The sequence below is a fragment of the Triturus cristatus genome, chromosome 7 (assembly GCF_964204655.1).
Source record: "Triturus cristatus chromosome 7, aTriCri1.1, whole genome shotgun sequence".
Taxonomy (NCBI): domain Eukaryota; kingdom Metazoa; phylum Chordata; class Amphibia; order Caudata; family Salamandridae; genus Triturus; species Triturus cristatus.
Window position 1 is genome coordinate 481,339,478 of NC_140590.1, and position 27,697 is coordinate 481,367,174.

A 27,697-nucleotide genomic window follows, 5' to 3' on the forward strand; every position below is an offset into this window, starting at 1 on the left:
TGCTGTGGTTATGCGGCGATAGTAGATCCGACCATTGTACGTCTTGTATTCTCTCAGATGTCATTTCCTGTTTCAGTGGTTTTAAAAATCTAAAAACAATGGAGTACAACCCAAGATAAAACTAATCACTACAATAATGAACATAATATAATAGCAAGGTTTTGATTGTTAGTTCTGGTAGAAATGTACAATGTAACACCAAAAATATAATTTGAGTTTTATTTAAGTGTATAACTCCATTAAAAAAAAATCATAATTTCACTAGCTATAAAATTATATTGACAATCTACAAGGATTAGACAGTGATGATATAACGGACAGTTTGAGGTAAAAAGTCCATCAAAAGGTTTTCATTTTCTAAAGACATTTTTTCTGAGAAAAAAAAAAGAACATACATGAATTACACTAGGCTCATAAACCAAGTTATAAAAGCTCGAGGTGTGTTCAGAATCAAAGGTGCACACCACTAAAACACACATTGACACACATGCACTATTGAGCAATGGAATATGTAATCGCTAATCTTGGGTGAGGCGACAGCATCCATCAAACACTCATCTCCAGTGACTCAACATTGGCAATAAGTTTGATATTGCACCACCGAATTGACTGTATTACTAGCTTGTGCGTTACACGTGTTTAACATTTATTTTAGTGCGACATATTACAATATATATGCCTTTTAATACTCTAGCATATTCACTGAAAGTAAAGGACATGTAATCTTTCATCATGACCTCTACTTCATTCCTGCATACAACATTAGCATTGGTTGGAGTTAGACATTTTGCTTGACACAACTGCTAGGAATGCATTGCTAAAGTATGCATGAAATGCACAAATGGAAATCTGCATAAAGTGTTCAAATGTGGCCTACACAAGCACAGAGTAAAATTAAAATAGATACTAGGGACACAGAGTGGCATAGAGAGAAATAGGAACAAGCCCTGACCCGAGATGAGGACTTTCCGGCTATGATAGAGTTGGGTGATATTCATGGCAGACGCCGGACTATTCCACAGCCCTACAGCGATAGCGGCTTGAGGGCATTCCCCCTCATTTCCCAGTAGGCCATCGTGGTACTGCTTGAGATACCTAGTCTATGTTCCTTTTCTTTTGAAACCAAACATTTGAAACTGCTATGACTCGCTCTTGATCTGCGTGGACATACACCATACAGCTCCACCACTAGAAAACATAGCTCTCGGCAGTGTAAACGTTTGGCCAGACTCAAAACGTCCTGCTTAGTGGACCCTCTCCACCGCACAGATGCAGAATGGCTTGGGTGCACGGGTGCCTCCTCCAGCCAGTACTATCTGGCTGCTCTCCCCCTCTGGCACTTTCAAGGAAAACCTCTGGAGCATGGAGACGAAGAAAATGAAGATATTCATTCTGGCAAGGGACTCCCCAATGCAGGATCGCTTTCCTGAAGAAAAAAGGGACAGGTTGTTAATTTCAAGTGGACACATCAATTTGTTTCATCTAAACCCTGTCTGGTGGATTTCCAACACTGAATATCAAGAATCACACACACACGCACAGACACCCTTTTCTCTCAAGATGGGCAAAGATGCACAAGATGGGATAACACTGGCAAGGGTGATCTAGTGGAGTAGCATAGAAGATACCGAACATCTCGGACCTTCAGTTCTTACCATAGCTGATTGTAAAGGCCAAATTCCTTTTTCTCTTTTTCAGAAACTAAACAATGAAATACAAACTATTATTTTATATCCAAGTAATTTGGGGAGCTTGAAAAGTAAAGTGTAGAACATGGAATAACGGTATATTAGGCTGACTTGAACATCTCTTGTACCTGAGATAAAGGTAGGTTAAGGACCAAGACGGCAGATAGAAGAAAGGATGTAAAGTATTCCCATAAGAGTAGAAATGGGGTGCTGATTTAATCAAGACGTTATGCAATGTAATACAGCAAGACAACTTGCTGTAGGATGCTGCGTAGTGTTGCGTGACAGGGAGCGAGCAGAAATGTGCCATATCTACTAACATATAACACATTTCTGCTCATTCTCTGTGCTGGCGCACTGTGTGCTGCCTAGCCCCAACGCAAGCACCCATGCGCACCATGGTGCAAGTGTGCCTTCATTACAGGCAGTATTGTTTTTGTGCAGGAAGGGCCACCTTCCTCCACAGAAAAAATCCTTAGAGGCATTCTCCTCTTTGTATGTGTGCTGAAGAATACAACACGCATACAAAGAGAAAATAAAGGGGAAAAATGAAGATATTTCTCCTCATTACGCATCACTTGGGAAGGCTTACCATTTTGATGTAAACCCAGGTTTACTGACAAGTAAACCTGGGACTGCTTCAAAATCCATGGTTGGATGCATGAGAACGACTTGCGCTGCCTTGCGTTACTCTGGGTTTACTAATCCATGCAGAGCCATGAAACTAAATCTCACCTAAAGGCTTACATTGCCTTGCGTAATGCAAGGGCAACACAAGCCTCTTGTAAATCTGGGAACCAGGTCTGGGTCAGAGAGGGATTAACAAATTGGGTTTGATAGGAGCGGAAAAAGAAAGATGAAAAAAGTATACTAGGAACTAGATTTGGGATGTGGGCCCAGTCTAGTGGCAGAACTAATAAGGTGCAGAAGGTGGCGGGAGCCTCCTGTGAATTCCTTTTGTTTCATTCCCTACACCAGTGAAGCACAGATGAAAAGCTGTCTGTGGGGGTTGGGAGGAGCGTGCATGCAGAATGCATGTGAGTAAGTGCATGAATATCTGTGTTGGAGCATAAGCACCAACGTGTGTGACTTCGTGTGACGTGTTAGCTGCCTAGAGTAGCAATGTCTGGAATGATAAGAACATTAGATGCCATATCTGTTCATATATGCCACTCACTTTTTACTCCTCAACTCCTATTTTCAACAAGTGGCATGATACAGAATGAGGCTCAATATGAAATATTCTCATGGGTCCACGAGATGTCTTACACCCATACCATAATTTCCTACCTGAAGCCTCAATCAGAACTTCTCCGCCTGGATTACGAACTGCGCCGACAGACTCGCACCACTGGAACCAACAAAATCCAAAACCTCAAAACAACCCAGCTGGTACACCCCAGAGCTCAGGACCACCAAGCACCATCTAGCACAACTGCTACCAAATGGAGCAGCGATGGCGCATTATGAAGTTCCTTGCTGACAGGGCCGCTCACAAGACAGCCTTAAGCAACTATCGCCTGCACATCAAGGAAGCTAAGAAAGCAGCCATCACCACCCGCATCGACCCTGCGGCTAACCAAACTAAGGAACTCTTAAAAATAGTCAAGGAATTCTCCAACCCGAAAGCAACACAGAAAACCATCCACCACTTCCAAGAACTCTGTGGCACCCTCTCACCCTCTCAGACTACTTCCACAGCAAGATTGCCATCATCTACAACAATTTTGACCTCTAACCCACCACCCTCAAAGTTAAAGAAATTGTAAACGACCATGCGCGCAACCTAGGTATCATGCTTAACAGCCAACTTACCATGAAACGATAAGTCAACGCAGTTGCCTCCTCCTGCTTCCACACACTTTGCATGCTCTGCATGATATTCAGATAGATCCCAATCAACACCAGAAAGACTTACTCACGCCCTCCTCTCAGGCCACCTAGACTACAGCAACGCTCTCTATGCCGGCATCTCCATCGAAGGCTCCTAACCATACAGAACGCAATATCCATAATCATCCTGGACCTCCCCTTACGGTCACCTATCAGCCCCCACCTGAGAAACCTCCACTACCTCACCATCCAGAAAAGATGCCAGTTCAAGATCCTCACACACACACCTATAATGCCCTCCACGAACAAGGACCATCCTACATCAACTGATCTTCCATCAACCCTCTAGACACCCGCACTCCTCCTCACTCGCCCTCGCACATACCCCCTGCATCTGTCGAACACGTAGTGGTGGCCGCTCCTACTCTTACATCGTCGCAAAGACCTGGAACAACCTGCCCCCCCACTCCGAACAGCACCCTCCCTGGCAAACTTCAGAAAGAGACAAAATCCCTGCCTTTTCGACAAAGACACAGCAACCTCAGCACCCAGATATCCCTAGAAGTGAAAGTATTGCACGATACAAATGCGGATCAATTCTAAACTAGAAGTACGCTACTCCAAAAGAACTCAAGTGCGCAATGTCTCTGGGCTGATGTGTTGTGGTCTTGCGCCAGATGTATGGGAAACAGTTCAGCAGACTTCAACTTAGACAGGAACAGCACCTTCTTTCCCCCATACTGCCATGGCTTACTTCATAGGGCACTGAAACACTGATCTTGGGTCCTTTAAGATGGAAAAGACTGCATCCCTCCCATGAGATAACACAACCCTGAGCAACTTTGCAGTTGAGTAAAGTGAAGCTGGGTTGGTAAAACAGTTTCAGCACAGGTGTGTCAGGCCATTATGTCTCGCAGGCAGACAGACTGTCGCTGGTACAGCCTCTCAATATGGGTGATGGCTAGGTTTTTTACTTGAAATCTTTCTGGATTCTCCCGTGGCATTCTTTAGGATGAAGACCGGCAGTCTGCCAGGGAATCCTAATAATACCCTTCATCGGCCAGTGGTGATCTAATTGGACTGAACGTAGTCCCACTCAACATTGCCCTCACTGTATTCAGGGGATCTGGCTTGCACGTTTGAGTCCTTGCCAAGTCAGTGGTCAGTAGCCTTGGGGCCCTAATATTTGAACACCATGTGAGGGAGAGACCCAAGTGGCATCTTCACATTTCCACCAGGATGAATTGATCATTGCCGTTCTCAAGATGTTGCCTTTTGCAATGATGAATCTACTCCTGCCTTTTAACCTTTGTGGCTCGGGATGATGCAGCAGTTATGTTCCAATGATGAAACCGCTAATCAAGGCTTTGGTTGGTGACACCCATGCGAGGCTGTGGTTCAATACTACTGAAGGAACTGGTATACTACCAGCCCTAGGTGCTGATGGCTTTCTTTATTACTTTTATAAAACTCTCAGCTTCACTATAGGCCTCTGGACAGTACAGCATCAACTGTATGACTATAAGCACTTGTCGCCTGTCCACAGATAGGCAAAGGTCTGGTTCAAGGCACCATGTTTAGTGGCTGTGATAATGGCTGTGGCTCTTTCCAGAGGTACTGCTGATGGAGCAAGGACTTGAAGAAAAGAGACTTGCTCAGAAACAATCCTCTCATTTAACTTCTTACCTTGTATTAACTATGTATTGTGTAAATTAATACGCATCACATTTGACATAAAAAAAACGAGAAGCTTGCCTACGTGTCTTACTAATAAGTAACTAGGGCAAAATTCTAAAATGGCCGCTAACGAGAAAGCTTTATTACGCATGCGTCAACTGCATCTACACAGGAGGATGATCTGTCGCTTGGAGGGAATTTCTTGCGCCTGCGCAGATGCTATTAAAATGGCTGCTAGAAAGCTCACATGCTTGGCATCTGCTCTGCTGAAACAAAACCAAGCTGATTTACTAATGCTAATCTGGTAAATGGGATTAGAGTAGAGATAGGTGGTATACAGTGAAACCATTTTATTTTTAAATAAGTATTTGTCTTTCTTATTAGTATGTATTTGGGCCTCTCGAACGGATCCGGAGTCTGTAACCCACCTGATCTCCGCACATGCGTGGTGTGAGTGAGCCGGAAGAAGTGATGTGACTCTTGAACGTAGCCCAAGGACGCAAGAGATACATACCCTGGGAACCAGCCCAGAAGTCCTCTGAAATGAATGGGAACACATGAAAAATTATACTTTCGTGTCTAATAAGATGTGAATATGGGTGGGAATAAAGATTTATGAATAAAAATTAAGGGATGGGATCTTTGAACAAGGGACTGAAATACTAAAATGAAAAATAAGCATAGTGTGATAATCCTTCCCCCTTGCCTGTCCAATCAGTGTTAGTAATTTTGTGATATTGAAACATTAATGGGTGGTACCTGAATACCAAAGAGTATAATTGAGGTAGTTTTAGTTAGTTAGTTAGAGAGACGGAGATTTGCTGAATGCTGCAGAGCTCTGGATGCTGTTGGTGTGATGAAGAATCGAATGCAGAACCATCTAACCTATAATTAATTTAGAAGAAGAAGATCGCGGAATAATCTTGAAGAAGAATAGTGTGTCAGAGAGGGGTGCTACGCAAGTGTCTGTGTTAGAGAGGTCATCTATCCTGTCCTGAAGCCTTTGTCGCCTGATCTTTCCCGGGGGACCCTTTCCTAGCTCCTTGGCCAGGGGGTTGGTTTTCACACCATTCTAGGTAAATATATTTTCATGAATGTGCAGATGCGCTTTTCTCTCTATCCTCAAACATCATTGTTGAATATGATATATCTGTTTGATTAATAATTGAATCTTCCATCCTATGAGTGACGGAGACTGTACTGTACTCTGAAAGTGGTTCACATGAAATTAATTTAGATAAAGCCTTTAACAAATTTCCCCGAGTCTGTGGTCAAATGCAAAGAAATAATTCATGTCATTTCACCATCAACTTGTTCACCTAATGGTCCATTGACCAGAGGAAAGACCTTTTTGATCAGTGAAAGATTAGTTAGGAATGATAGGTAACTAATCTTGAAGCAAGAAACAATACAAACTTTGACTCCAGCGGTTGTACTGGCCTGTGCGTGTGTATATGTGTGTTTATGGGCCCAGGTGAGTATATGGTATTGGAGTATCTTTTGCTGGTTCACCGCTGGATCAGTTTTCTGGTAGCAGAGCTATGGTTATTATTGACTAGTTTGGTGATAAGTATTGATCATTGATTTATGTCTAACAAAAAATAGTTAGCATCTTATTTTATGTCGTCTGGAAAATTCCCGGGGAATGAATAGTGGGTGGTGATAGAAGCCATACTGCAGTGAGGTTACTCGTCTGTTGGAATAGCACTGAGAAGCTACGCAGGGCTGGCAGTGTTAAATTAGGGACTATTACGTATAAAAGAGAGTGTGAACGGTAGCAAAAAGGGTTCGCTGGTGAAACTTTGGTTTTATATCACCTAGAAAGAGTAATACTGAAGGAGTAAAAGGTTCTCTTGAGCTTAAATGAAGGGTAAACAGAAGGTTTTACTCGCGGTGCATGAAGAGTAAACAGAAGGTTTTACTCGCAGTGGACAGAAATAATCTATCCTTTGGCTTTAGTGGAACAGGCAGAGTAGCGAATGTTTTTATGTTGTTATTAACAAAAAATCTGTTGCTGGTTCACCGCTGGATCACTGTGACTTAGTCCTTGAAGCACTGTTTGATCACTATTTCAACCAGAACGTCTACACTTATAAAACATTCTCTACTGCAGCCTAGACTTCTTTATATTTCTCGATGGCCACTTTGGGACAGCTGCACCTTCCACCGGGGCAGGCCAGCACTGTTGACTGTAGAACCAGGTAGCTATAGGTCTGCTTAAGACTGCTAGATCTGAAAAACGGTGATTTTGAGGAAGGCACGTTTATCTTCTCTGCTTTAGTTCCCTTAGCTGGCATGGATGGGAGTGCTTTGAAACAGGGTGGAATGCCTAGAAACTCGCAGTAGCATACAAGGAGAAAAACTGAACCCGACCTGAACACCAATATAGTCATCAAAAACAAGAGAATTGGGCTTTTGTTAGTCTTGGGGACAGTTTGTTTGGAGAGTTGCATTAACTCATTCATTCCCACACAGTGACCTAGATATAAATGTATTATCAAGGCCTGTACTAAACTAGCGAAAAGTCATTTCAGAGTCTGTGATATTTGTACAGGCGCAGAATTATATTAAGGGTCTAACACACTGAGGTACGCCGGGCTTTACAAAACACAAGGCAATATCTTAGCAGGCTGTTGTCAGTGCACGGCTGCCCTGTATGTGTGCAAAGCTGGTTATGTAACTGACTCTTCCGCCACCCTTTGGTCCTTCATTGGCACCAGCCAGTTGGGAGGTGGTCATTGATTCACAGGACAGCATTCCCCAGGGGTCGTGGTACAGGAGGACTCCGTTTCAATGGGGAGGCCACACTAGTCTCAGCCTTTAGTTATTTTACAAAAGTTTATAATTTACAAACCACAGCAATGTGATATTATATGTCCATTGAAACAAGTGATGTAAAACAAGACAACAGCTTAGAGAATCCAAAAGTAAGAGGCAGGTACAGTATTTCATTGGAGGAATGGTGCCATCTGATAACCCTTCTTTGAACCCAAGAGGCAAAAAAGTATCCAAATGGGTGCGTGTGCCCTTGACTGCACATCACAGGATCAGGCCCCTCCATTTGACTAGGACTACAGCGATTATCATTTGGATACGAGGCTTTCAGAACTGAGACTTGGTTCCTGACCGAAGCTCTGTATAAAGGGAGACATCCCGCACGGTCTGGGAAGATGATGTCCCAACAGTGACTGCCCCCCCACCTCCCATAGTTTTCCTTTATCTACATAGCTACATCAACATACCTCTTGTTCTGCCCCACCCCCTCCATAATGAAAGAAACAAAGAGTGTGATAGATAAAATGGAGTGAGTATAAGAGGCAGTGGGAAGAACATCTAGTAAGAGAAAGGGGCGGGAGGGGGGGGAAGCACCGCAGCCTAGAAGTATGAGAGTTGAAGAGGAAAAAAAAACAAGAACTGAAAGATGGAATCACAGAGAAAGAAAGAAGTAAACGATTAAGGGGAAACAAAGGAATAAAAATGGAATGTGATCATATCCTACTTCTTAAGCCATAAAAGATAATTTTAGTTGATTGGCAATAGGAATACTTTACAGGAACCCTTACATCACTGCCAACGAATTGCCCATCCCAAGTGACGGCTGACTCTTCCTCATTAAACACAAGTATCTTTGAGCCTGCCACTCACAATCATTCTAGTAACCTATGTTTATTACATAATCCCCTACATCTACAGCTTGATGTGCTGCCCCTTTTGGGACATGACATAATGGCAGTATTTCTTGGCTTATTGTGGGCATCCATGGCATGTACCCCGATTTCAGAATGTGCCTCCAGGCATAATGGCACTAATGATGGTGTCCATTGCCTGATGGTGTCCATTCTGGTTATAATACTGGTCCTTGCAAAATAGTGGTAACATATTGAGAGCATTCAATAATAATTGTGCCCACTGTGGAATAATGGTGGCAGTAATATAATTATGGCAATTCCTGACATATTGTAGGCATCCATGGTATGACTGTTCCCACCCTGAAATAATGGTGGATTGAAATACTTACACCTACCTTGAACATTACTTTCATATAATGGTAACAGATATCCATGCAAGGCTGTATCTGTTCTTGTGAAACATCGATATTTAAGGATCAAACATATTTTGGAATAATAAGGATGATACAAAAAGTAATATTTCACGATACAATTGTGTGTTTATTAAACAAGAAGATTGTAAACTGGAAAAAACGGTATTTTATAAAGTGTGGATAGTTCCAGAAACCAAATCCAATCATATTTTTGGCCAACATCATTGCCATTCAAGCGGTGCGGAAGACATTGCGCATACTTCCATGGTGACAGAGGGGTGCTTCCAACGCTATCTTTTATTTCATGATTGATAAAGGTTTATCAATACAGCGATGTGAAAGGTCATTCTGACATTATGGTGACTGTTGTTTGTTTCCAGCTCCATACATCCCCTTAAGTCCCCTAGGGAGAGGTGTGGAGCAGTGGCCAGAGTGTCAGACTCTGGAGCGCGGGGCTCATGGTTCAATCCCCGCCGGCAGCTCAGCATCATGTGACACTAGACAATAGCTTACTTAATCTCCCCGACAGCCCCCAGTGCCTGGATACCCTTAGGGGTGATTAGTTCGCACTATCATCGCTCCCAGACTTCAGAAAGAGACTCAAGACCTGGCTCTTCGACAGAGGCACAGCGTCCAGATATCTCCATGGGTGACAGTGTTGTGCTTTTCAAATGCGGTTTGATTGAAGGCAACATTTTCTTTTATTAGGGTTCAATGGTATATACAGATAAGAACTGTGGTCCCTTATCTCTGCATGTGATCAACATCAGGGTTATATTTTCCTTATTATCCCACAAGCAGAAAGTATATCCATATCTCTTCACACTTGCATATACATTCACTATTACTTTGTGCACACCACTGTCCCCTTTAGGATTATAGGGAAGGCCCACAAGGGCAGTTGCGGGGGCAGGGGAAGGGTGAGTATTTGGGATGGGAACCATGGGAAAATGTGTAGGAATCTATGTTGATGAAGTACACATAATACGAAGTCTTATCAAAAGTTTTGAGGGTGTTCCCTGTTATTCATAAGAGTAGAAGACAGTACACAAGGTGGATAAGAGGTGTGCAGGTTAAGGTGCTTACAGGAGAAACCATAATTCCCTTCTTCCCCTTTTCCTACTAACCCACCATGATACTTCGCATCCTTTTGGAACAGTAGGGGTCAGGTTGGCAAGTGTTGTGGCTATGAAGTTGACCTGAATAGGCAATGGACTTGGATTTCTGGTAAACCTATATGGGCTGAGTGGAAATTGTCAACAAATGTATTAATGAAATTCAGATTATAAATGTATATGTTTTGTATATTTGTTATAAAAATTAACTCCATCAATCCTCATCCCCCACACGACTGGCTGTATCATGTTACAATAAAAAAGGTGCCATTTTAAATAATGGCAGAACTACTGCCTTTGTCAAAGTTTCAAAAAAACAAAATAATATTAGCAGGGCCTATTAGGTTCATCAAGTGGTCAGCACATTAACATATATAATGCAGACCCATTGGCTTTGTCAACAAGTATCTAATATTCATTACCAAATGCACATTTTATTAAGCGACATGTTGCAATGCTTAATAGTGATTGTGACCAAACATTTTCAATAACGCCCTTGTATAAAATAACATTCACATATCTTAGAGGGATTTCTTTTTGTTGAGGATTTTAAAAACATTTAAAAACTTTTTTTCAGGCCAGAAACTGCAACTATCAAACGAACCACTAGAGGACTCTGCACTCAAGCTGAAGAGCATACCGCTCCAGGATGGAGTGCTTTAAAAACATTGTAAGCTCTCCTGGGTTCAAGGATTCCATGACACAGAAGATTTACTGTGGTTTTTATTTTTTGTTTTTGGAAGGCTGCTGCACTCCCTGCAGCCCCCAACCACATATAAAAAATGTTTAGTGGTGCTCCTGCCCCTTCTAGGGGCACCACCAGCAAGATAATAAACAATTTTAAAAAAGGATCTACGGCATAATGGGGTGCTCCTTGCCAAAGTAATGAATAACAAATGAGTGGCTTCCTTAAATATAATATCATTTTTGTTGGCGACTGAAGGGGGAGCCCCGGGCCCCTGCGGCTTCCCTGGCAGGAGCGGGACGCTTTCTGTTTTGGTGGCCACCCTGGTGCCAACCGGGGCACCCTAAGGCCATTTTTCGTTGGGGGTCATGGGTGGAGCCCCAGAGCTCCTGATGCCCCAGCTGGCTATCTATCCAGCACCATACTGGTTAATGGTGTAAGTCGTCTCACTAACTTTGCTTCTGCCCGGGTGGAAGCAGCCGATTCACTGTTTCCACTAGACAATAACAAAGTTATGCTTTCTGCTCAATAGAGTGCGGGCAGCATATGCCACACTTTCCTGGGCTGAAAACAGAAGTGTCCCGGGGGAAGGGGTCCCTGAGACAATTTGAGATCTAGCCCAGGGGAATGGGGTCCCCGGAGCTGATCAACAGCATGGGCAGCCCCCCTCCCGTTCTTTGATTCATTGGTCCCAGGGAATGGGGTCCCTGGGCATGTTCAAGGATCAGAGTGGGGGAGGGAGACATGTCATCCTCCCCTTATTTATAACCTAGCAGCCTCATTGGCTGGAGTCCCTGGGGCCTATTGAAGGGAGATAGGGTTATATCAAAGCATTCTAATAACATTTTACTTTACGTTAAAATAAAGAATTTCAGTAGAAAAAACCGAAAGGTGAGAGTGACATAGTTTTGTATGGCAATACCATTTTACTTTACATAAAAAAACACTGAAATTAACTGAAAAAACTAAATGTAAATAGTGGTTATACTTTAGTGGCAATGTCAGTCAAAATATGACATTTTAAATTCAAAAAACCACCCAGATTTACTGGTTATATTTTACTGAGCTAACTATAAATTGATCCCCCATCGTGGGCTGCGTATGACCTCGCATATTACATCACTCATTACATGTACGATTACATCATTGATGAGATCACTGGTGACATCTTAAATGACATCACACATTTTTAAATAAAACTTCCCAAAACCTCCACTTTTTTTTTTCTTACTTCTAATCTTTCTTTACCTCTTCGCTCGCCAGGATCTCAAAATTACCCTTACCTTCCTTTACCTCTAACCACCCCTAAACCATATAAGTGCCCTCAACTCCCTTTATCTCTATCCAAACATAAGATCACACTTAACCCGGTTTACCTATATCCACCCCTAAACCCTAAACTCCTTTTAAACCTACACACCTCTAAACACTAAAATCACTTACCTCCATTTACCAATCTCCATCCCTAAACTCTGAATTCAAGCTTGCGTCCCTTAAGCTCTACCTATCCCATAACCATTAAATCACCCTTACATCCCTTTACCTCTACTTACCCCTAAATGCAGAAAATCACCCCTTACGCGGTTGACTTCACCCACCATGTAACACTAAAATCACCCTCCCCCTTACTACTACGTGTACCCCCACTTTGACCATTTTTTTTTTTTTACAATAGCATAAAAAGCATGTTATTAAAAATACTTACCTACATGGGAAGGTACTGCATGGTACCCAACCCGTAACACTAAAATTACCCTCCACACCCTGTACCTCTACCCCCATCTACACCATTTTTTTAAATAGCATAAAAAGCATGTAATTTTTAGAAAATAAATACTTCCTGGTATAGTAAAGTACTGTCTGGCAAAGGTACAAATACTGATCTGCTTGGTAAAGACTGTCTGGCAAAGGTCTAGAGTAGTAAAGGCTGTGTGGCAAAGCCTCTTTCTCCAGATTCACGCCATATGACAACACATGCATACAAAGCATATTTACCCCTTACATGAATGAATGAATGAACACACACACACACACACACACACACACACACACACACACACACACACACCCCCCCCTCTCACACCATTTGGATTTGCACTGACAGAAATTGGACAGCTCTAAAATACTGCAAGCATATATTGACTTATATAGAAGAACTGTTACTAGTTGTACCTGCTCCGAAGGGTATGTGTGCGTCATTCTTTTTAGGCTTGCCATTTTCATCCAGGAATCGGTACGGATTAAACAGCTTAGGGTCGTCCCAATACCTCTTGTCTGTCAGAGACGAGTGCAAGAAAGTAATCACTTGAGTTCCCTGCAGAAGGAAAAATAGACTGTTTGAAGGTCCCCAAATGTAATATTTATTTATGGAATTTGTAAAGTGCACTGTGACCAGACTGTTATCCTGGCGCTGAGGTAACTATTGTCCAAATAGGAGAAGCAGAGAAGGATATTAATTACAGGCACTATTATTTTGGGAAAAGCTAGGTTTTCAAGACTTAAGAACAGCTCGTTCATTAACAATCCCAACCCCTCGATCTCTGCCCTTCATGAACACCCAACAGCTGAAAATAACACCGTGCAGCTAAACCCCAACCACCAGCCTTTAATACTCAATGTTATTCAGGGTGAGACACAGCCAATACTTGGGCAACCAACCACACGCCTTGGCACACGAGTTTCTGAAGTCGAAGTGAGCCAGTAAAAGGCCGAATGCCAATAGAAAGCAGAATTAATTTGAATCAAACACTTCCAGATTCCTTGCAAGCCCTGAGCAATACAATTGGCTATCAATACGGATATCAGGATGCTACACTGGGCTCCAATGGGTGTAGGCGATCTACGCCGATCTGTGACCTCTGGAGACACCCCTTCTGAACTTATTGCTGATGCAGTAACTTAACATCCCCCTTGACTCTTGAGGAGGTCAAACTGGCTATTTAAACAAATGGTTCCAGGCATCTTGCCTCTGGCTGACAGGCTACCTATAGAGTTCTACACCACATATCGAGCCCTTCTTGTCTCCAGTTACTAGGGCTGTACAAACAGGCTAGGGAATGTTGCAGACTATCGGTCTAAGGGACATATGTGGGTCACCAGTCTACCCGGTACCATCTTTCTGACCTGGGCAGCACAAAATGGATGCTGCCAGCCACAGACCTGATTCTGCCCTCCTGCTGCTGAGCCAAGTTCGAGCAGAGGAAGGCATGACAATAGGCATCCTGTCACAGGGAGGTGTGACCACCTCCCAGACAGGGTTTAGTGTATTGGGGCTGGGTGGGTGCACACAAAGTGCCAGAAAGTCTGCACTGGGGGCATATTTGGTGTCCCTGTGCATAGTCCAGCTCAAACCAGTTCTGGGAGCCTTTGCCTCCTGATCTGGCGCAAAACTGGAAAAATGATATGGGTGTAGCCACCCCTCTGTCCTTCCCCTCCCCTACGAGGGTCCACAGAATCTTTCCAACCTTCCCATGGGTATAAAGTGGGTAACCTGACTACAGGACTTTAGATTTTACCTGGACAAGATTCTGCTAAGAAGAAAGCAAGTATTTCGACTGCCTGCACGATGCTGGATGACTGAGGAATCTCCCTTTGAGTAATGGAGTTACTTCCCTGCAAAAGCAGGCACCTAATCGCATCTGACCAGTATGCTTCTCCTGAGCTCCTGAGGACGATTTCAGCAACACAGGTTCCCGAAGGTCCCAGAGGTCGATCTGCCCTCTCAGTAATTCTGAGACCAGTATCCCTCGTGGCGACCGTGCAACCCGAACCCCTGTGCACCGCGTTCATTTGCAGTTGCTTGTTGAAGATTCCTGAGCTTGTGCATTGGACTCCGTATAGTCCGGACCCTGAGCAGTAATTGCACCGAAGATTTCCAGCCTCCACTCCTCGAATGTCCTGTGGGCTGGTACTTTGCAAACTTGCTTGAGGTCTCGCAATCCCTGGTCTGTTGACCTGTGGGTTCTGGCAAGGGTCCCCTTGTTTGTTCTTGGGCTTACCTGGTTGCTCCAGACGTGCCCCGACTCTCCCGTGCTTGGAGGGACCCTTGGACCTTGCTGGTCCACACCGTAACTTGCTTCCTCTGACCGCGTGAGTTGCATTTCCCAAGTGTGAGAAGTTGGCCTGGTATATGATGCTCACTAGTTAAAGTGATCACCTTGTACCATGCCAAGCAACCCTTATGGTGTGGTTGTAAGTCAACCTTTTCGGACTAGCTGCCCTAGTGGTAGCGTAGGCTAAGCAGTCGTTGAGGCTAAACTCGTGAAGCGTGTTAAGCCAGCTGTTTTACCAAATGCAACCCCCTTTTATACCAATGAAAGGACACCACACAGATATATATTCAAAATATATATGTATTTATTTCTCAAAGTAACCCCTAGTCTCTTTATGAGCACAGGAGCACAAATCGTCAAACAAGATTACAGTAGAATACACAGAAGTTGCACTTTATATGGATAGGCCCTGGTGGCCGCTCAAACCATATACTAAAATAGTGGTATAAGTACCATGAACAGAAAAGGGAAAAGGCCTAGGGCCTCTAGAATCGCTGGGCCTACAAGGAGCTAACTTCAGTTAGTGACCAGGAGGTCCACGGGTGGCGTGTGCAGAGCAAATAGTCACACGCGTGCTCCCATAGGTTTCAATGGGTGCGTAAAAAGTACAAAGTCACTGCAAAGAGGATCTTCCGGATGGACTAGGAACTCAAGATTTGGAACACAGGCACTAGAGATGTATTACTACACTTGGGCACAGGTGTGCCAGCTTTACCTCACCCACAGGAAGCGGGTGCATAGGCCTCGAAGTGCGTCGGGTTTCTTCTATCTGTTCCGTGGAGCCTGAAGACAAAGATGCTGCAGGCGGTCGGTCCGGGAGAGATGCAGTGGATCCAAGAGTGGATCGGAGATGTTGAAGACCTGTAAGCAGAGGGGACAGTGTTCACAGTCACTAGCCAGTGACCAGCGTGGCACCAGGTGGGTACCAGGCAATGTCGGGTGCAAACAGGAAGAAAGGTGTAGCTTGTCTCTGCAGCCACGTGGTCCCTGGAGGTCGACGACGTCCAGGAGTCGGTTCACGTGCTGTCCCACGCAGGCTCTCGCTGTCGGCGGTGTCGGCGACTTGATCGAAGCAAACAAGCCTTGGCAAAAGCAATTGTTGTAGGAGATGAAATAAGCTGATGGTTCTGACCAGCAAGGTCAGAAGGACTGCTCCTTTGGAGGGGAGCAAGGGCCAGTCTGGAGCAACCAGACCAGCGGTGTATTTCGTAGAGTTCGTCGCCAAGATGGCTACTAGCCAGCGGGCCAGCAACCGGTTAGGCGCGTCGAGTGGCAAAATGCAGAAGGGCCCCACGCAGATCGTGGAGATGCTGGAGGGCTCACCTTTGGTGCAGATGCTGCTCGGGTGTTGGGCTTCTCAGATCCCAAAGCACAACTTGGAGGGAGCCTCGGTTGTTGCACTTGTCAGCTTGTCGTGGTCGTTTCAAGATGGCTGGCTCCACGTGTCTCGGTGCCTCCACGGGTCTCCTCTTTTCAGGGACTGTGGATCGGGCGGTGAGAGGTCTGGAGGTCCAGGTCTTGTCAGTCTCTGGGCTCGGGCTCCGGCGGGAGGTGGCGGCAAAGCAGACGTTGATTCGCTGGATGGTGCTTGCGTTAGCAAGGTGGTCACTCCCTGACCACAGGGGAGATTGGCTTCAGTCCTCTGTGCAGCAGAGCGTCGAAGTTCCCGTCTTCTTCTTAGTGTTAAGTTGATTCCAGGATGTCTGAAGTCTTAGGACACAGCTCCTACCTTTAAGCGGATTCTAGGGGCCGGACTACCTGCTAGGTCCCTCCCTATGGGTGGGACCAGGAAGGGGGGTGGTTACACCCCCAATCCTTTGTCCAGCTCGCCCCAGGCCCGGGACTGGTGTGCCCCAGGACCGGTTTGAACTGGCATATGCACCGAGGCTCCTTGTGAGCCACAGGCATGTCTGGTTTCTTTCAAGCCCTACCTGACCAATACACAAAATCCTGTCTGGGGTGGTGCACGCACCTCCCCTGGCAGGAAACCCTTTGTCCACACCTCCCAAGCTGGAAGGACTCCCAGCAGCAGGAGGGCAGACTTGTGTCTGTGGTGGCAGCATCCATTTTGTGGAGCTGAGGCTATGTCTGATTTTACCCGGGTTTCAGGTACTGTACATGTCGTGTCCCTCTAGAAGGGTGGAATGCTAACCCCGTCGCCAGAATTGGCGAGGGGTTAGTATTCCAATTCGTATGACACCTTACTCGACATGTTTTGATAAAGCCAAACCAAAGAAAGCATTTAACCGCGAGGTTCATAATGCACTTAAGAGTATATGGTATGACGATATCTGGAAACAGTAGAAGGAAGTTGTTCCGACCACTGCAGACAGGCTCAGCTCATGCCAGAGCACCATCTCACATGGAACCAAGCACTCTGCCTTCAGGATTGTTAAGGCCTGCCATAGGAGTGACTTATAGGTTACCATGTGTCCCATTTAAGGTTAGGTATAGGTATACTACACCTAAGTAAGTGGTGATTACACCAACTTACCCCAGCTGACTGATCAGCCAGTTGTGTCAAATTGTTAGGCCAAGCCTGGGGTGGCATAATACATGCTTCAGCCCCTGGCAGGCCTTGGGTACACCAATGCCCTGGGTACCTAGTGTACACTGGTACAGGGGCTGACAGGGTGATCCACTTCCAATTGGTTATGCACCTAGGGTGCATAGTTTTAATTTAGTAGAGAGAACAGCAGGCTGGGGGTCTGATTGGCAGGCCCACAGCCTCAATATGTCAAAAACCAGTGAAGCAAAAAGCAAAAATTTGGGGTGACCATAGGATAGCAGACCCTACTCTCCTACACCAAGGCTTGTTGGTGCTCCAGCCGGACATCGACCCCTTAGCACTCGACATTCTTCGTGGGACAGGTCACCTCTGGACCATGGTCGTCCTCGACATCTCCTGGTCCCCGTGGCTAAGGAGTCAAGCAACTCTTCTTCACTCCTGAAGCCCTCGACATCGGTGCGCATTAGACTACTGGGCCCCTGGTCACCTGAAGTGACCCAGACTCTGTTCCCTCTGCTTTCAGGTTCTTCTCGCCTCGAATCAAGGCTTGGATTCCACCGGACACTCTTCACCCTCCTGGCAGCAGTACTTCTTTGCAACGCTCCATCGACTAAGGTTTCCGACACCACTAGCCCCCTATGCACCCGGCTCCTCTGGGATAGGTAACACTGGTACTTCGGTATTCACTGGTAAGTTGGCCTTAGAACCTCCTATGTTCCAAAGGGTTTGCTCGAAGTCCTCTTAGAAGTGTCCTTAACTTTTAATTTTACAACCGCGACTTTCCCATAGAGTTGTACGAAGCACGCTGTCGTGTTTCCTCACTGCACCCGTCCTCTGTGGGCTCTCTGTGTCACTCCTCTGGGTGGTTCCAGCGATTCTACATGTTCTAGGCACTGTGTCTAGTGAAATAGTTATTGTTATATCAATTCTTTAGTATATCGTTCGGTCTCCCCCTAGGCCCATTGTGTATTGTGCTATTTACAAATGTTCCATTGATTCAGTATTGTGTACTTTGTGCCCTAGTCTCGTATAGAGACTAGTAGAGTGTTATATTAATAAATACATAGTTTAATATAACTACTGTGTGGCTCTTCTTTCATTTAATAATTTAGGAGGTGATCTTCTGGTAAAACAAGCTGCTTTACATTCTTTCAAGACTAAGCCTGAAGGCTGCTCTCCACAGCTACCACTAGGATATCTTTCTAAAGGTTATCTTTGACCTCATACATCATAAGGGTCATGTGGACTGGTACAAGGTGCCCACTTTAATTAGTGGCCACCATATACCAGGCCACCTTCTCACAGCTTTGATCACAGTGCTTCTGAAGCCTGGGAGGGACCCGCTCGAGGTGGCCTCCTGTCACCTCCTCTCACTACTCAACCTTGATTACAAGGTATTGGGAAAGGTGCTAGCAAACAGACTGACCCCAATGGTGCACACAGTGATCCATCCAGACCAGAATGGGTTTATCCTGAGCAGGAATGCATTCCTGAAGGTCTGTCGGTTATTCAGTACCATGGACTGGGTGGGCAGATCGGATAGTCAATGTTGGGCGGCCTCGTTGGACAGTGCAAAAGCGTTCCACACCTTAGGGTAGGCCTACTTGAAAAAATAACTGCTGACGTTAGGGCTGGGCCCGGGGTTTTGCAGGTGGATAAAGATTCTTTATGAATTCCCCATGGCCAGGGTACGCAAGGGTGACATCTCGGACAGTTTTGCCATCAAACATGGTACAAGGCAGGGTTGCCATCCGTCTCCCTTGCTGTTAGCCCTGACCATTCCTGTTGCAATAGTAGGAGCTTGAATGGGGATGTTCCGTCGTGGACCACCCCCAAATGGTCTACATGTATGCCGATGATACTCTGATCTATCTAAAGGCAGACCCGTAAATTTTACCCACCGTTATGTTGGTTCTGAATGGCTCTGCCACATCTCGGGACTCCAGATCAATTGGGGAAAATCATGTTTATTCCCTCTATGGCAGACACACAAACTGCTACAATACACAGACGAGAATACACCCCATACAATGGAAATAAGACACCATTAAAATGTAAGGGTCCAAATTCACCACTCAGAGCATGACCTATTAGAAGGTAACGTGGGTAAAGCACTGATTTAGATACGACACTGTGAAAATGTTAACACTCGCCCAACTCCTTTATCATTTCGCAGCACTCCCGGCGATACTGCAGAAACCATTCTTTATGGAGTTATGGTGACTGCTCGCGTCCTTGATCTGTGGCAATAAGAGACAAAGAGAAGCAATAGGTGGGGCTATGGGCCCCAAATGAGAGCTCCACTATGCCACAGCCCAGCTCCAGTGGCACCTGCGAAGGCTACACAACATTTCAAATCCTGAGCAGTATATGCTGGGAGTCAATGTTGGGGCCACCCCACTGTTGACCTGGAATACCCTTCCTTCTGCGACATACCGAACGTGCTAGTGAAGGTAGCGATTTGGTGCTGGCGGAAACATTAAGCGAGGCAAGAGTGGAGTACCATATGCAAATAGTCTGACTTTATGGGCAACGCTACCCTGTAGGTGTTTGACAGCGATTTACCAGATAGATACTTGGATTATAGTGGGGTATACGACATGGTGGGACGTGGTGGTTGACGGAAGACTGCGCATGTTCGACAACCTTAAGGAGGGAGGGAATTTGGACCCGGGACAATTCCACTGCATTCGGCTCTACATGGAGTGGCACTAGGGTAGTGACTAAATGGACAAAACAGCTGGTTGGATTTCAGGACCCAGCACCGGTACTTGCGAAAAGTTGCACTGCCATGTCCTGAAAGGCAGCAACAACTCCCTCGATCATCTCAAAGCAGACGGATGCAGGTTGTTGGGCCTCCGAACAGATTTCGTTGTAGACTGATGCCAGGGCTGGGGGATGAGAGATGTACCCTCATGGACACGTGGGATGACTACTTGACCTGATTAAAATAAGTGCTCACTCCAGTTGCTCAGACTAGTTACATCTAATTATAGTACCTTGCCTAGTTAATCTATGCGAACGGGTGGTGCCCTGAACGAGATACTGTGTACACGTCTGTCAGGGTGGGAGGGAGAAGGTGGGCGGGAGGGCATGGGGCGAACTGAGCAGTCTCTTGACTTGCCGATTAGTTGCCTACCCAAATCCATGTACCTTCTTCTGTATGTGGATGAGGGGACAATTGTCTACTTGATAATGTCTTTCTTCCTTTGAACATGCACACCTGTGTTGTTGTGCTGGGTACTTGGGTCGACACTGCCTACCCATTATTGGTACTGTCTTGATGTTCAAAGAGATTTTTATTTGTAAAGTCAATACAAATATTTGCAAACAAAAAATGAAAGCACTGCCTAACTTTCTCGCGCTTGATCTAGGGAAAAGGCCCAGCAAATACCATTCTGGTGTGTAAAGGTTTGCTTGCCCTACAGCTTCGACCAGGCACATCATCATTTCTCCTCAGAACGGACTCACTGGGGGCATTTTTAACAACGCATGGAAAAATCCAGCATCTGTTTGTCTAAATCTAGGACAATTCAATAATGCTGGTATATAGATATTGCTCATCTTTCTCAGGGTCAAACATGTCCTGGGTGGCCATATTCGTACGTCTGCTGCCAGTCTCCGTCATCTGTGGAAATCTGAGCTTCTAGACATGTCCTACATTAAACCATGCCTTTGTAATACTTTAACTTAATGTTGATAGAATAGGTTGATTCAACATTAACAGTTAAAACCAAATTGAAGACATCCTACAAAATCGATTTCATATGCTGCTCAAAGAGGCCATGGACAGCTATTTTATAATTACATTTAATACAGTGCTATTGCCAACAAGTGATATCAATGCGCGTGCTGTAAGTGCACAATTCATCAATAACAAACCCATGTTATGTTCTAATGCCCGACAGTTAGATTTGACACACAAGAGATTCCCTACTGCTGGTTGTGCCTCCAAATGATAGCCATTAAAAGATCTTTGGTACAGCTTTCATGATAAAAATATTTACTGACATTGAATGCCTTTGCAGTACACAGAGCTTTGTCCATGTGCCTATCTGTGTGCTCTTAACCAATAAGAACCCCGGACAAAAATCAGCCCGGTTATCTTCCTCTGCGTGTCTTCATGCTTTCTGCAAACAGCGACAATTAGACATGCCAGTTAATGGAGTGAACTAGTGTGTTACCTCGCGGCCCACCTTCAGTCAGCTTCTATGTGCATCATCTGACCACCGCTGGTTTCAATGATCTACCACGGCCCTCCTGCAAGGAGTGGGGGGGGGGGGGGGGGGGAGTGGGATTTAAGTTCGACATCTCCTACGGCACCCTTGATGTGAAATTTACCAAGGGCACAGCACCAGTCAGCCCTTGTGCCTGCAGTATGCAATGCACTCTCTCGTTGGACACACTTCTAGTAGTACCCTTGCAACCTTCTTTAAAAGCCAGAAACCACTGGATTTATTTAGGTTTTCTTCACTTAGCTAAGACTGGCACTCCTTCAGCGGCAGCCCCTCCATTAGGGCAGAGGAGTGCCGCCGCCACCACCACCATCAAATAAAATGGGTTTTAAACCGGTTTTATTTGAACCCCCCCTGGACCCACCCACCAATTTGGCAGGGGACAAGCTGCTACTCCACTCCTTGCGATATTGGATTCCAATTTTAAGTTTCAAACATTTTTATTGGTATCACATAAAACAATTTATACATTTACTTAACTCCCAAGTTAAATGCACTGTGTGTGAATACCTAATGTTTTTGCCTCTAGCAACAGTCTGCATGTAACTCATATGGTGCACCAAAAAGAGGAGGGAGAGAAAAAGGATGCCCAGAACACAAACAGTGTGCGCTAAGGACCAATTACAAAAAAACACTCCTCCAACATGTAAATTGAGCTCAGGATCCCAATCCTACAATTGGGGATAATGACTTGCACAATATTACAGGCTAACTCGTCCCAACACGAGCAATAACTAGCGGTCCAGGTTTGTCACCTTCTCACGTGAGACCCCAAAAATCATGTCTTGCTTTGGGAATGTTTACAATGCCACTATTCCCCTGGAACTCAGCCCCTTACTTTGCTGCTGATATTGCTTTTCATGGAGAGTTATCATTCTATGATCCGGGAACACATGAACCCTTTCCCCCAGCAAGTAAAGCTCTGACATTTCTGCCTCCACCCTGACAACTGATTGCCTCTGTGTCGGACTAGCAAGCGCCACCAGTTATGTGTCGAACTCACAATTTGATGCCAGGGGCTATTTGGGACTCTCTCACTGGCCGCTTTATGTCTGTATCCTCAGCAGATGAGGGTGCAATCCACGCTTGTAAGAAGGCTCTCCATACGTTTAGTGACTCCAGTTTTCCAAACAGGGGGTGGCTGTAATTGCACAACGTTGGAAGCGGTGATTGTGTGAAAGCCCACCCAAAGCACAACATTTTGTCTCTCTAGCTTGAAAGTTGCTATTTTAGTTGGACCACCAACCCTTCTGTTAATGACTCCTGTCCCTTAACTTTTTTTTTTTTTTTTTAAAGCTTTATTTAATTTTGAAAAACAAAACAATACAGAGACATCGGCTGCATTCTCAATAAATAACCAATGAAGAGATACACTACAACACTGTCGTCCCATACACAATAAACAGCTCATAATCAAGGCATCGGACCAGAGATCCCCAGCAACCAACCCAACGTTCCCATCCGCCCGAGCTCCGAAATGGAAAGCTCGCTCCAAGGACTCACCATACAATCTCAATGGGACCCCCTATCTTCATCCCACACCCCGACCAGTCAATGCCCGTAGAAAACATCCCACGACCAACAGCGGGGGGGGACCATAACTTCATGCCCATTGCACGACCACCCCACAAGCATAACTCTGGCGCCGTACAGTCTACCCCACTCCCGTAGGCACTATTCCGGAACTGGAGTGTGGCGGGGAAGAGCTCGGCAGGGTAGCGATATAGGTCTTATAAGGGCCCCAGATGTCCTTGGGTCGCGCCACTGTGGGGAGGAGACTGGAGTAGATCTCGCTATTTGTGCTGCAGAAAGCCATGGAAGTGAGCCACGTCCCAGCTGTGGGGGCCGTTCTATCTCCCCAGCGCTTCGCAACTTAGTAGCAGGCCCAGAGAGGCAAGCCTTCGAACATTCTTAGGGAAATTTACTGTGTAGCCCAACAATGCAACCTCAGGTGTAGGAACCAGCGTAAGCCCCAACATATCTCCCATGATCTTGTGTACCTGCGTCCAGTATGTTTGCTGTGTGGGGCATGTCCATGACATGGGTGCAAAATCAGCGTGCGGTGCAGAGCATTTCCAGCATGTGTGAGGCCGCGAGGGATCGATGGCATGGAGTCTATCAGGGGTCATGTAGCAGCGGCGGAGGAATTTGTAATGGAGGAGCTTATGGCGACTATTGAGTGATATCGTGTTAGTGACTTTGCAACAAACGGTCCATTGTTCGTCCGTAATAGGCCTACCCAAGTCTGTCTCCCAAGCCGCCCGCAACCGGTCATCCACACATGGAACCAGGGCTGCACATGCCCCATAAAGTTTAGAAACCATGTGGGCTCCTGTATCCTTGTCAATGAGGAGAGTGAGGGGCTCAAAGGACTCAGGTTCGAGAGGGAATCCCACAATGTCCGACCGCGCCGCACAATAAACCCGGCGTAGGACAAACTTGTCCATGAACGGGGCCTCACTGAATTGCGCATCCTCCGACAACAAGAATATGTGTCCTCCAGGGTATAAGTCCCCGATCTTAGTAAGGTTACACTTTGTTAAAGTACGCTGCACAAGTATCTCTCCTGTGCCTGGCAACAACCCGGGGTTAGGGATTGGGAGAGAAGAGGAGTACAGGAGAGGCTGGGCTAAATAGCGAGCAAGTCGAATCCAGGCCCAGCTGGTGGTGGATACCGTTTGAATATCCACTGGGCTCCGGGGAACCCCCTTGGGTAACACTGCCGACAAGCGACTCGGGAGAACAAAATCCGCCTCTGGTCGAAGAAACGGGATCCGTGCGTCAGGATGGTACCAGGCGTAGGCGTGTGCACACTGAGCGACCAGGTAGTATAAATACAGATCCGGTACTCCAAAGCCGTCCCTATCATGGAGGAGCGTAAGAGTGCTCCAGCGGACATAATTGAGGCGGATAATTTCGTCCATGCTCAGGTGTATCTGTATGCCCAGGTAACGTACCGAGTCGGAGCACCACTCCAACGGGAACTCACACTGCCATGGGGAGGTGCCGCTAGTCAACGGGAAAATGATGGACTTGTGCCAGTTGATGCCCAGTCCCGAGTGGGCACCGCAGCGAAGGATCTCTCGTATCAGGGGAGGAAGGTTGACCTGCGGCTCTCTGACATACAGTATAGTGTCGTCCGCGTAGAGGGAAGCCAACAAGGGACCCGTCCGAAACTGGAGACCCCTGTGGAGAGGTCGCTCCTGGAAATGTCGGATTAAGGGGTCCATGGCCAAAATGAATAGTAGCGGTGAAAGCGGACAGCCCTGCCGCGTTCCACGCGTTAGAGAGAAAGGGCGGGACAGCGTACCATTGATACGCAGACGGGCCGTAGGGCGGCTATACTAAAGCCACGTGGTGGCGAGGAAGTTCTCCGGCATGCCCATGCGTTGCATGACGGAAAGAAAGAAAGGCCATTCTAAGGAGTCGAAGGCCTTCTCGGTGTCTAGGAGGATCGCCGCAGCAGGCGTGGCCGGATTAATTCTGTGCAGAACCGTGAATAGCGTCCGCAGATTCAAAGACGTTGAGCGACGCGGGACGAAGCCCGATTGCGCGGGCGAAATAATGAATTCCATCAATTGGGAAAGTCTGTTTGCCACTATTTTGGCCAGGATCTTGTAATCGATGTTTAAGAGGGAGAGGGGCCTATACGAACCACAAAGTCGGGTCCTAAGGGTCGACGGGAGGGACCCACGCTCCAGCGCCTCCGCATATACCTCGATAAGCCGTGGCGCCAACAGATCAGAAAAGGCCTTGTAAAAATCCCCCGAGAAGCCATCGAGGCCAGGGGCGGAGGAGCCACGAAGCACCTTAATCGCCCCTCGTACCTCTGCCACCGTAATGGGCTCCGCCATGAACTCCCGCATACTCCTATCCAGGAATACGAGCGCGATCTCTGATAAGTATGCCTCACGAGAGGCCGAGGAATCGCCTAACTTGGACGTGTACAATCTGAGAAGTAGGCCAGGAATTCATCCCTGATCTCGGCAGGCGTGGTGCGGAGCGAGCCGTCCACGCCCCGCACCTCAGCGATCAAGGACTTACTATACGGCGGTCTCAGAGCCTGCGCCAGCGTGCGTCCCAGCCGGTCCCCCTCCCCGTACCTACGCACAGCCTGGTACTTCCCCAAATACAGAATCTCTCTGTCCGCTGCCTCCTGGTAGTCAGTCAGGAGGCGAAGCCGCCTAGCGGACACGTCGTCAATGGGCGAGTGCCGCGCCTCAGCGTCAATCGAATCTAGCTGTGTCTCCAAATGCCTAATTGTCATGCGCAGTGCCTTTAGGACCCCAGCATGTTTAGCTATGCCTTAAACCCCTCCCAGAGCACGGCCCACGAGTCCACCGATCCGGTGTTAATCGTGAAGTAGTTCTCGAGCGCCTCGGAAATCTCGTGGACAAAGAGGTCGTCCAAGAGCGCCCTCCCAGGAAATCGCCACTGTCGCTCAAAACCCTCGGGCCGCGGGACGTCCAAACACAGTGACACAGGGGAGTGGTCGGAGTAGGTTCTAGGGAAAGTCCTCAGCTCACGGAACCAGGGTGACAGGCCCGGGGACAGGAGCCAGTAGTCAATCCTGGTCCAAGTGTTGTGTTGTCCCGAGAAGTGTGTGTAATCAGTGTTGTTCGGGTTGCGTCTGCGCCAGATGTCAGTCAAAGAGAACTGGTGGCATAGGTCCAGTAGTGCGTGCCGCGCCCTAGGCTTAGAATGAGCGGCCCCCGAAGTACTGTCCAGACCCACATCCATCAACAAGTTAAAATCGCCGCCAAGTATGAGGCCGGCCGGTTCAAGAGTTGCAAGCTGGGCAGCAAGCGCATGAAAAAATTGCTAGGAATCAGTGTTAGGAGCATACACACATACCAGAATGATCACATGACCCATCAACACCCACCCTAACTATGCAATAGCGTCCCTCCCTGTCCCCTATGAACGCCTGGCAGTGAAACGGGACTCTCTTATGGATCAGCACCGCGGTGCCTCTGGCATAATTACTGAAATTGGAAAAATATCTATGAGCGCCCCACGAAGCCGCAAAGCGTGCGTCAACAGTGGAGTGTAAATGCGTCTCTTGGATAAAAGCAACGTCAACTCTGTGCCGATTTAAATAGTGTAGTATCCGTTTGCATTTACGCTGGTTGTTCAGGCCCCTGACGTTCCAAGACATTAGTGATAGGCCGAGGGGAGTTTCATTCAAGCCTATGTGAGCCATCGATGCCATGCAACTAGGAATGGGAGCCAGAAAACAGCAGTGTCTCCGTGTATTCGCAAAGTAAACACATCACCAGCCATGTCAATAAAAGCAAAATAACCTAACCCTGCCCCCCTCCCTCCACCCAGCCATATCACGCAAACGTGAGGCAAACCCAAACCTGTGGAAAAAAAACATAGCTCCAAATAACATTACCAATTGTAAGCAAATAGGAAAAAGCAGAGCATCGTAACCAAAAGTAGTCCCAGCGGTGTCAACCAAAGGGGGATGGCAACGACCCGCCACCAACCCAGCACTGCTAAACAGATGTACAAAATAGTGTTCCAAAGTTCCCTGAAGCAAACATTCGGAAGAAGAACAAAGCTAGGATACGGGCACTGATTCAGCCGACCCCGGAGCCAGAAAACAGGTCCTGGCTAATTGCAGATCCACTACGCGGAGGAGATCGTCCATCCTCATCTCCCCCCGGAGGGCCCTTGTGTGGCTTGTATGTACGGCAGAATTCCTGCACCTCGGTTGGATTGTCAAAGAGCCGAACACGGCCATCAATCTCAACCCGCAGTCGGGCCGGGTAGAGCATGCCATATTTGAGGCCTAGGTTGCGGAGCGCCGCCTTCGCCCCCGCGTATTTCCGCCTGGCCTCCTGGACCATGGCGGT

The 27,697-nt window shown here is 46.6% G+C and overlaps 1 protein-coding gene across 1 annotated transcript in view; it reads right to left on the bottom strand.

Moving 5' to 3' along the window:
* Window positions 1–205: 205 nt before the first annotated feature.
* The window catches only part of LOC146809951 (cytochrome P450 2F3-like), a 128,673-nt gene continuing 101,181 nt past the window's right edge, over window positions 206–27,697 (bottom strand). The window contains exons 8-9 of the mRNA XM_085616811.1: window positions 13,213–13,354; window positions 206–1,426 (exon numbers count right to left, since the gene is read on the bottom strand). Of these exons, the coding sequence (XP_085472937.1) occupies window positions 1,245–1,426; window positions 13,213–13,354 (324 nt within the window). The 3' untranslated portion in view covers window positions 206–1,244. The remainder of the gene's footprint in view (window positions 1,427–13,212; window positions 13,355–27,697) is intronic.